Genomic DNA, 10,989 nt, shown 5'->3' with positions numbered 1-10,989 from the left:
GCCGACGACACCTACAGACGATGAGCAAGTCGCATTTGGGGCGTGGCGATAGCTACAGTTATCTGCTCCGAGCGCGTAAACCAGCGTATAACAAGCCACCTTCGGCGCGATTCCGGCAAGACAGCACGAGCTGTGACCGGGAAACATTGCATGTGACCAGTGCACACTGTAAAATAATTTACACCCTAAAAAGTGAAAAAGGGTGTAAATGTGTCTATAACTCACACCCTTAGGGTGTCCATTATATAGATAACAACACCCTAAGGGTGTGAGTTATAGACACATTTACACGTTTTTCACATTTAAGGGTGTAAATTATTTTACGGTGTGCTTGCCTATGCGCATTTATTCTAAGCCGTGCCTCCTCAGAAATTTTAAGCATGCTCAAGCGATCATCATAACATTGTCATATTTAATACAAAGTATGTACACAAATAACGACTGGTAAAATGCGATTCTTGTCACCTCTAGCTGCGTTGTAAAGGAACGTCTTCTGTACACAGATGTCGAGCCAGCACATCACAAGCCTTGACTATAGGCTGCCTTGCTTTAGCGTAGAGTGCTGGAGACCTTGTCGGGCGGGCTTCATTCGAGTCTCTGGGCGCTTGCGTCGACAGTTATAAACACAGCGGGCAGCAGTCCACAGGAGCACCTCGCGCAAGCACAGAACACACCCGCGTGCGCGTTCGCTGGAACACCTTTCCGTACGCAGGATCTCGGACGCCGACTTCGCTTGTCCCTCGCGCTTTCGCTGTCGATGAACTTGATAGGCCTGTCTGGAACAAGTGAAACCATGAATGAGGGCCTCGTAAGGAACAGCGCAAATGCACTTATCAGCTGCAGAATCTTATTCAGCATTGTAATTTCAAGCAACGTTCGGAAATGAAAAAACGGCGCTAATGTAGCCACGTAAGGTAAAAAAAAAAATATATCTGCGAGCTTGCTTTGTTGTGCGTCAGTCCCAAGACTTGCTGTCTAAGCTGCGTTCATTCAAAAACTTTACTTTGCGTCATTCGTTCTTTATTCAAAGCGATTCCCAGTGTCTGCAAGCGCTGATTCAAGTGGGTTAGTTTTTCATAAAACACACGATCATTAACGTTGAATATATGCTTGCACTTTCATTGATTGATTCCAGTTAGTGACAGTCCTTATCGGGAAAAGAATGTCGCGCTTATTTGGCAGATTGCAACCGTAATGCGCACCGGGGTGACTGCTCCCTTTTTTCTTCATATATTCTTCCCCATTTCTCAAAGCGCAGGTGATCAACTCCTCTCTTATTAGTTAACATCTTACATGTCCTCGCATTTTTAGAGTTTTGTTTTACTAATCGCCTTTGGCTGTGTTTAAAACCGGGGAACATATACCGGGTGATGATTTAAATTTTTCCGGAATTTTTAAGAATTGCCTGTTGCAGATAACATAATTCTATTCCTTGAGCAAGATTATACAGAGTGAGGACGATTACTTGCACGAGAAAATGGAACAAATATTTCATTAACTAAATTTCCCTAATTGACTTCGGAATTAGTTACTTTGCGGCAGATACTGCAATTTATATATTTATGAATTGTAGACGGTAAGCTGGCAAGGTGTATCCGCTTGGAATTAATTTCTAAAATGGCACCGCTTGGAGATATGCGCCATCAAACTAGCCGTAAAAATGCACTCTTGTTCTTTAAAACCTTCTTTCAGACTTCTTTAAAAAACGCTCTTTATGCATTGAAGCACAAGAGTAACTGGAACGCTCACAAATGTCGTCCCACACTTTGGAAAATAATATCTCGAAAGTAATGCAATCCTGGAAAACGATTTGAAGTGGATACGCCTTGGAAGCTCGCGGGTTACAATTGATAAATTGCTATATGAGCCGAAAAGTAATTGACAAGTTCATTAGGAGACGTTTGTCATTTAGTTTAATATGTGTTTCAATTCCTGGTGCTAGTATTGTCCACATTTTCGAATGATGATGTGCAGCTCAATGAAAATAATTATGCCATATGCAACAGGCGGTGTTTCAATGTTCCGGAACACTTAAAAGTGATCGTCCAGTATTTACACACACACACAGACACACACAGACACACACAGACATATATATATATATATATTGTAGCATTGTAGCATAACTATTGTAGCATATATATTACAGCCACGAGCTACTATATCAGTTCTGAGGATAAACTATCTTTGGCTGCGATCCCTTGACACAAATCATGCGATATTACGGGCTTGCCCCGCGAATGTACAAGGGAATAAGGAGTAGAAACACGCTTCACACATACAATAAGACTTACTTGAATGCGTTCGGCGACGTTGAAGCAGTCGAGGTCCTGGAGAGGTTACATCAGCAGAACACGCCAAACGACACCGAGCTGCGCGCATACGTGGTGCGTTCTCAAGGACAGTTTCTTGGGGAGATGCGTGGGCAAGTCAGTCATTGATCTCCCGTAGCTTGTCACGAGAAGTGCGTGTTCTGTGTCCAGGACGTCTGGCGTGTCCGCGGCACGTGTCCCGAAGTCGGAGGAGCATGGGGCTACGTGAAGAGCACCGCAATTGCACATTCGCGATCAGCCTTGCACTAGGTGCAGCGCCACCAGCCGGTGCGGAGTCCTGCGGCCATCTCTGCGGTCAAACCTGCGGGAAGGCGAGAAAATGGTGCCATACATGAAGCTATATGGCTCCAATACGCGTAACTTCGGCCTTCACCACAGCATTCAGTCCTTCAAGAACTTAAAAAGAAATTATGGGGTTTAACGTGCCAAAACTACTTTCTGATTATGAGGCACACCGTATAGTGGAGGACTCCGGAAATTTCGACCACCTGGGGTTCTTTAACGTGCACCTAAGTCGAAGTACACGGGTGTTTTCGCATTCCGCCCCCATCGAAATGCGGCCGCCGCGGCCGGGATTCGATCCCGCGATCTCGTGCTCAGCAGCTCAACACCATCCACTGAGCAACCACGGCGGCTTTTTAAGAACTTCCTCATAAGAAAAATTATCTGATTGCATGGGCCGTGGTAACGTGGTAACAACATGAAGTCATTCGCTTACTGCGGATACTAAGGCACGCTTTGTAAATTTTATTTATTGCTCTTCATTTTAGCAACAACAAGCTAAATATCCTATAGGCCGGCTGCAGTGCTCCAAGAAGCAATAAATCCTGCTATTGATACGGTTCCTGAAAAAAAAAATATTCTACATTTAGGCGCTCACTTGAGGAACTGCGGCGACTTTATGAGATAACACGTAGAAAGGATGCTCCACTGCAAAAGCTTTGTTCGGCATTCATACTGTGCTGGCGCAGTGTGCCCGCCCTTAAACTTTATGTTAGGTCAACTAAGATTAGGCAGATCAAACTTCTACACGAACTCGAGCTGACAAGAAAGCACCCTATACTGACCCTTCAGCCGGAATCGGGCCGGTAACTGAGGCACTGAGTAAACAATACCTCCGAAAAAATGCCCTTGAATAGCCCGAACTTAGGTACCACCAATATGACAGGCGGCTTACATGAACAGAAAGTTCGACTGGCAGTTTGGAGCCCATGGCCGCACTATTATAAAGTTCACATAAAGCAAATTAATGATGCATCGATTCCCCCCTTAACCCCCCAAAATAATGCTAAAATTAAATACAGCTTCTCGGCGTCCATACGTACACGTTGTTGGCAGTTTGTTCAAGTATCGTTTGAACAAAGAGTCTGTAAATGTATTCTTGTTTTCCTGTTTGTTTTTCCTTTTCGGACAGTTACACATGTCTTTCGAGCTCGAATTATACTCTTCCTGACCAGTTGGCAAACTTCATCACACAGACTCATTCTCGCTGTTAGAACGTGGTTATCACCCGTCAAGACAGCTTAGTGTTTAACGCGTTGCGCTGCTGACATCGAGGTCGCCGGTTTGATAGCGGCTGTACCTGCCGCATTTCGATGGGGGCCGAAGTGCCCAAACCGTCATGAATATTGGATTTGGGTACACGTTAAACAAGCCCAGGAGGTCCAAAATTAACGCCAAGTGTCCCGCTACAATGTGTCTCATATCAATATCCTGGTTTGGCACCATAGGATCTCCGAAAAAGAAAACCTTGGCTATTTTCGCAATACGACTTAAACAAATTCGCATACCGACACTCGCAGATGCGAGGACGCAGAATGCCCGACATTACACGAACACTGCAGCGTAGTTCCGGGACAGTTTAAAAATGCCGCATGCAGATGTCTGCGACGGCCTGTGAGCCCATCGCGCAGAGCGAACTACTATAGCTGTAGGGAACGTACGTGAGGAACAACTGGAACAAACACAGTGTTCGGACGCTCCACTTGTCGAAGAAAGGGCCGGAGTGGCTCGAATTTCTCGAGACGCACTCGACCACATGCACGCCAAGTGTGCGGAAGCTTAGTTAGCCTTCGAGTGAACTTTCACGCAATGTCGCCGGTAAAGCCATATATACTTGTAAAGTTTCACGGAGGTGACGTTAGTTAGCTTTCTAAAAAAAAAATCCTGCGCACGTGCGCTGTGGAGTAAAGGTATTAGTTCAAGACTTGTCGCAAACTGTGTTCGCGAAGCGTGAACTGTAACTGTGTGCCATCTTTCAATTATTGCCGCGCACGTAAAACCGTCTTGAGCAGCTTCAGCAGCTCACCACATGCAAAAAAAAAACTATGAGAAGGGCAGCACAATAAAGGAATAAAACACTAGCATAAGCAAAATGACTAATTAGCCCCCCAAAAATATAAGTGCCATCACACTTACAGTAGGCTGTACTATAGGGATATATATATTACACGTCTGTAATATATATTTCTCTTTCTTTTTTCTATTTAAATCAACGGTGTCAATACTAAGTCGCGGAACATATAGAAAATATGTCGAGGTGGGACGCACCATCACCGGCTCAAAATCTTGCTTCCCTGTACATTTCGACCAGCAGCTTCGGGATGGATGCGGCGCCGATGGCCTTTCGGAAGAACACTTCTTCGATCGCCACCGGCGACACGGTGAGGAGGATAGGCAGGGAGAGCAACAGCTTGCCGAAGCGAGCCATCTTCGTCGGGTTCGTCGCCTGCATGTAGCGGAACAGAGTCGCCTGCGCCTGGTCTTGCATGGCTGCCACGGCCTCGACGTCTCTCAGGGCGTGCGATTCCGACGCCTGGTCTTGGAAGGCTGCAGGCGCGCGAAGGAGAAAACGACGGGGCTTCTCAGATTTTCCAATCGTACACATCACCGCTATGCATAGGGTTAAATGTTTCAGCATCCCCAAACAATTGACTGAGAGAGAGAGGGAACAAAGAAAGGAAAGGCAGGGAGGTCAACCATATGGGCGTCTGGTTTGCTATCGTTATATACTGGAGGTAAGGAAACGCGGGAAGAGAAACAGGAAGAGAGTGACCACTGAATGAACGTGAGAGGATGCACAGGAGCACTTTATAAGCCGTCTCTCAAACCGGTGAAGTACACGTATATACTGTGCTATTGCATGAATCGTCTTTTGTGCCAGTAACAGAGTTCTATATGGAAGTAGCCTGCGTTCTCACACTCTTTTACAGAATGCTGCTGAGCTCAGGTTGTATAAGAAAGTATCAAAGCATGAGCTGTCACGCATCGCGTGAATGGATGTGAAACGTCGTCGGTGCAAACGAGGAGACCCCGGATTGGTCCAAATAGTGATCCAGAAGACGGTATACGTATGTCGGTTCGGCCCAGACTGTTTATAAGTTGTTGCACGGTATCAGCATTGGAAAGCATGGCGTGATTGTATCGATGCTTGGCTTTTAACGCGATCGCAGTTGAACGAAGTGCGTGTAAGTCTGTATAGTGATCGACAGCAGTATGCAGGTCAGAGAGAAATGGAATGCCAAGGGAATTTCGCCGCTGTACAATGACACTCACAGGATCTGTTGTGCATGGATAAAGCTTTTTTTTCACGCAGCTCAGTCAAGACAATCAAAATTATCGAGCAGTGTCTACATTAGCCATTTAAGGTAATTAGCCCAGCTGTACAAACTGAAAACATGAATATTCGAAGTGAGGACCGTCATTCACTATAGCTAACTACTGTATTCTAAAAGCTGCCTGCCCATAAAAAGAAACTGACTATTTGTTCTTGTTTTTCCGTTTCTGTTTATGCACAGGCCGACTACACGTACGAGTACCTGGTCATGCGAGAGAGAGAGAGAGAGAGAGAGAGAAAGTAAAGGAAAGACAGGGAGGTTAACCAGATATTATATCCGGTTGGCTACCCTGTACTAGGGAGAGGTAAGGGGATGCGATAGGTGAAAGAGAGAAGTATAAAAAAATAAAATATATATATATACAAGACATACACACAAACACGCACGTACACACGAACTATTTGTGTAGGCACTGTCACGCAGCCCGCAAAGGCGTTCCTAGTGTTACGCAGGTCATGTGAGAATTGACAACTGATTATTCAAGCTTGTTCATCATTGTGATGCGCGTAATTGGTTGCACGCAATTCATTCTGCCTCCGGCTGTGTACGTCACAACGTGTATAGAGCATCAGTGAACCATCAACACGGTCTATAACTTGACGGATATACGCGAGCCCTCACTAAAAAAAAAAAGCATTCTGCCAGGGGCAAAAATACAATAAAATAAACATTTTGCATACATAAAAGCTACATCTCGATTGCTTATTTCGTTTTTATGTGCTCCAATATTTTTTCTGCGCATAGTTATTTTTGTCAGCATGACAAAAGTGTTCCCTTCGCTCCCAGGACACTTGTACGGTGGTTGATAACTCTTTTGACGAAAGTGCGTTTTGTGTCGTGACAACTTAGGCGTATTGACCTAAACTTGTTGAGGGAAAATAAACGAACATGTTCAATATCTTCATCACCTGCACGTAACCACGATATCTGTATTTTGCCGCCTAACTGATCGATTGACAAAAGCTTGATTTGGGCCAGTTGGTTCATCATGAGTCTACCTTGAAGCAGCGCGCAACAGGACGAGCGCTGTCCTGTTGGACAGCGTCCTTGTCTTGTCTCCCAAACACTAGCGCATACCCACTATGAGAGATTGGCAAAGAAGAAGGCGGTTTTGCGTTGTTTTCCTTTGGGGTTGTTTTCGATTCCTATATCCTCGTCTTCTTCGCGCTCCTTCAAGAGAGAGAAGAGAGAGAGAAAACATTTAATTGGACCATCCAGGTCGTTGCTCTTGAGGTTGAGAGGGTGCTGTCCTCATTCTAGGACTCCACTGGCCATGGCTGCTCGACGTACTTGCTGGACGAACGAGAGCTTCTTGTCCCGCCAGGGTATCGCCGGTCAGCTGTACCTCCCACCGCTCAAATGACGTTCTAGGCGTCATCAAGTGTTGAGCTTTGCCCCCTCACCCCCACGAGATATGAAAGAGTGTAGGGCGTGTGTCGCCGCACCAGGGCCAGATGCCGCGATATGTATGTGGGAACATTTTAGTGTATCTGTGTAAGTTTGGAAATGTGTTGGTCTGAGTAAGTCTTAGAGCTACTGCCTCTTCAGTGCTGAACTTTCTGTGAGGAGGAGGATAAATCCTGCGGTTGAGTCGCTGGCTCTCGAGTCGGTCGCAGTAATTGGATGGCAGGGGCATGAAGGTAAAGGGTGGGGATTGATGAGACGATTGGTCTTCCCCCGCTCGGTTGATCAGCGCTCGAGCTAGGGCGTTCGCCCTTTCGTTCCCCTCCAGACCCGCGTGACCCAGCGTCCACGTGATTTGATGGGATTCTTGCAGCCTCGGGCCTAAAATCTGAGCCGCCAGCAGCGGTGTTCGTCATTTGGTAAAGTTACGGCAGGCCTCCTTCAAGCCATACTCGTGACAGAATGAATTGCCAATAATGCTGCACTGCAAGTGTGGTGACTTGCGCGATACCTTGCGATGTGCGGGGCTATTCTTGGCCATCCTATTGTGTGTCACCCGGTAAATTAAGCGGGAGGAACAGGAAGTCTTCCACCGCGCCCTCGCATGCAAGCCGCAACAAAGAAATAAATAAAAAAGGAAGGCCTTTCGCAGGACTCACTGGTCTTGAAGAGCGCGATGGCTTTAAGGCACGTGTACTCCGTCGCGTCCACCTGCATGTCCTGGAACTTGGCGATGACGTCCTGAAAGTTTCGTATCTCCGCCATGAGGGTTGCCACGCGTTCTGACGTCGACGACTCCGCGGAAAGATCTGCGCAAGACATGGTCGAAAATATTCACACGACGGTTCAGAATATATCCAAATAGCGTCACTATAGTAATTGAAGCCTTAATCTTCGAGGACGTGAGAATAGTTGTAACTGTGACTAATCAAACGCAATCGACAGCAGGTTCGGTGAATCGTCGTGTTATTCTATACCCTAGCAAATTCCGCCATAACATCGAATCCCGCCCCATACCCGTCTATAGGGTTTAGACGCCCTATAAGCCAATGAAAGCTGAAGAGACGTTGAAATTGAAAATAGTGTCGCGACCCGGTGCTGAGAAATAAGTTAGCTGACGTTGAGGAAGCAGTTAGGACAGGTACACGCGCTCGGGATTTGATATAGCAAGCAACAACTTCATACTTTCCATTGCGAACCATAGTCAATCCCCCAACGTGGGTGCGGGCCACAAGTGCAAGGAAGAAGAATGAGAATTAATACATACAATATTGAGAAGCTATATCAAACCACAAGCATATCTCTCCTATTACGGACGTATCTGCACACAACAGATAAAGTTGGACTTCTAGATGAATCGTGACCAATATACATATATATGTTAAACACGAGAAAGGCAAGACTGGAAAGGAGTCAGATGCACACAGCGCCGATTTTTAACAGACGTTACTGGTATAAATATTGCTTATCTTATAAACACTCGTAATCACACTATAGCATGTCACATATTCCTGTTCCCTCTTGTCTTCTTCCTGCTACCTTTAGTTAAGCTCAATAAAAATACGCCACGACTTAAGCGAGATAGAAAGATAAGCCGCCTGCAACGCGCGATCAGCTGATCACGCTGTGAATAATTTATACCACATACAGCCACTTAACACGTTAACTAACCCCAGAAGACCCAAAATTATTCCGGGGCCCCCTGCTATAAGGCGTGCCTCATAATCATATCGGTGTTCGTGGTTAAACCACCAGAACGCAATCTGAATTTTGGCAGCTGTTTAAGGCTAAACCCCATGAGCGCGATTTTGTGCGCGACAGCGACGAGCGACGGCTTCGAGCGACGGATCGGGCCGCCGCTTGAACAGATCGCTCGGTCTTGTCGCGCGATCGCTCGGTTCGGCAAATCTAGAATTTGTCGCTCGTCGCCCGGAAGTGCTATGCGCGACTAGCCAATAGCGCGAAGCCGGAACTGGATGTACAAAACTCAAGCACTTCCGTTTGTGACACGGAACGAGCAAACGATTGAATTTTTATACGTGCACGGATGAGAACCTACGGCAAGACCTTCAGAAATGCTTTATGCTACTTTTTACAGTAAAACACGTCAACTTAAGTTAACAAACCACGCGTCACGCTAGTTTCGGCGCCTATATTGCTGCCCTCATGCGGGAAACACTGGGGAGACGTCGCTCGAAGTCATCGCTCGCATGGGGTACGTCTTGTAGGCGACGAGCGAACGCGACAGCCATCTCCATCGCGGCGGTTGTCGCTGTCGCGCGCAAGATCGCTTGCATGGGGTTTATACTTTAAAGATTGTCGGAAGTGATGAGGATGCACCACCAAGGTGCCACGAAACTAGATGCGATGACATGAATGCCCGGATGGCTTTGCTGCTCAGTCCTTTAGATGGCCTGCGTGCGGCATACAGTGCAGTGTTTACTCGTCACACTGTGCAGACTCGAAATTTCAAGCAGGACACCAGCTTCCAATTTATCTCGACATTGTCGAGAGTGCGGCTGCTCGCCAACTTGCTGGACGGAAGCAGGATTTTCTTTAAAGCACGCAGATCGGTTAGCGCATGAAATCGCCGACTCCCTTTATACATAAGAGGCAACAAAAGGACTTGTGTGAGCCAAGCTTCCGTGACTTTCCACGATGGCGAGATAGATTTTCTATGAGCAGTTGTGCAGTGGCGCATAACTGCGGTCTTGTGATCTTACCTTCGACCGCGTGCTGACAATTGAGCTAGAGGCACTTATAATGCGCACCTATTATAGTGTTGATATATATATATATATATATATATATATATGCATGTGTGTGTGTGTGTGTGTTTCTGATAACGACTTTTCAGTTAATAGCCACCAAGCGCCCTGTGCTCTTCAGTCGTCTTTGTCCGTTCGCCATTTTGTCTAACCATGAATGCACACCAATTTTCCCAGTTCCCCGCTCTAATGAAGCAGTAAGGGCAATACAAAAGACAACAAAACTACAATATTCAGCAAATAGCAGAACAACGATGTCAGCACCACAATCTCATCTCTGGATCTGAAGTTCTGCCTCAGTTTTCTTACCGGCTGCGGCAAGAAGCGGCGCCACTTCAATGGGAAGCATGAACTGCGCCGCCGACAGCACAAACAGCTCCCGCCATCCTTCTTCCAGTAGGAGCACCTGAGAGAAATATTCGTTTTCTGTCAAGGTTTGAATAAAGCAGACCTCAGAAGGCGTTTTGAACGGAACAATACATACCTCGTTAAAATTCCGAACAAATTCAATCTGATGGACAGAAAATTCTCACCAATGCATTCTTTTTTAATATCCGCACAGATATTCACTAATGTGTTTGAAAGTTATATCTTTAACTTGCTAGCTACATATTATTAGCGCAGTAGGATAGTTAACATAACTGGCACGTTCCGTAAAAGCCAATCATCCATCAGCCTATTCGGGATCGCATGTGTGCGTGTGTGCGCGTGTGTATGTGTGTGTCTGGAGAGGGGGAGAGCTATATAGAATTGTTTTAAATCCCCCGTGGCAGGTGGTACAATTCCAATCATTGAAGCGGACTACTCCAAAAGGCTGTCATTTCTTCCACGCGAAGTGCAAGTGCGTCATCAAATAATTAACGAAAT

General features: G+C 46.2%; 1 protein-coding gene across 2 annotated transcripts in view; it reads right to left on the bottom strand.

Annotated features, from left to right (window-relative positions):
- Window positions 1-314: 314 nt before the first annotated feature.
- Window positions 315-10,989, bottom strand: part of tll (nuclear receptor subfamily 2 group E member tailless) — a 54,924-nt gene continuing 44,249 nt past the window's right edge. Inside the window, exons 7-11 of one of the 2 annotated variants that reach the window (XM_075694388.1) lie at window positions 10,432-10,528; window positions 8,014-8,163; window positions 4,884-5,162; window positions 2,295-2,634; window positions 315-776 (exon numbers count right to left, since the gene is read on the bottom strand). In XM_075694388.1, coding sequence (XP_075550503.1) covers window positions 4,894-5,162; window positions 8,014-8,163; window positions 10,432-10,528 — 516 coding nt within the window. In that variant the 3' untranslated portion in view covers window positions 315-776; window positions 2,295-2,634; window positions 4,884-4,893. The remainder of the gene's footprint in view (window positions 777-2,294; window positions 2,635-4,883; window positions 5,163-8,013; window positions 8,164-10,431; window positions 10,529-10,989) is intronic. The other variant, XM_075694389.1, reaches the window with a different exon arrangement.

This window comes from Dermacentor variabilis, chromosome 6 (assembly GCF_050947875.1).
Source record: "Dermacentor variabilis isolate Ectoservices chromosome 6, ASM5094787v1, whole genome shotgun sequence".
Lineage (NCBI taxonomy): Eukaryota > Metazoa > Arthropoda > Arachnida > Ixodida > Ixodidae > Dermacentor > Dermacentor variabilis.
The sequence above is the reverse complement of the archived record's forward strand: the minus strand, read 5'-3'. Positions and strand labels throughout refer to the sequence as shown.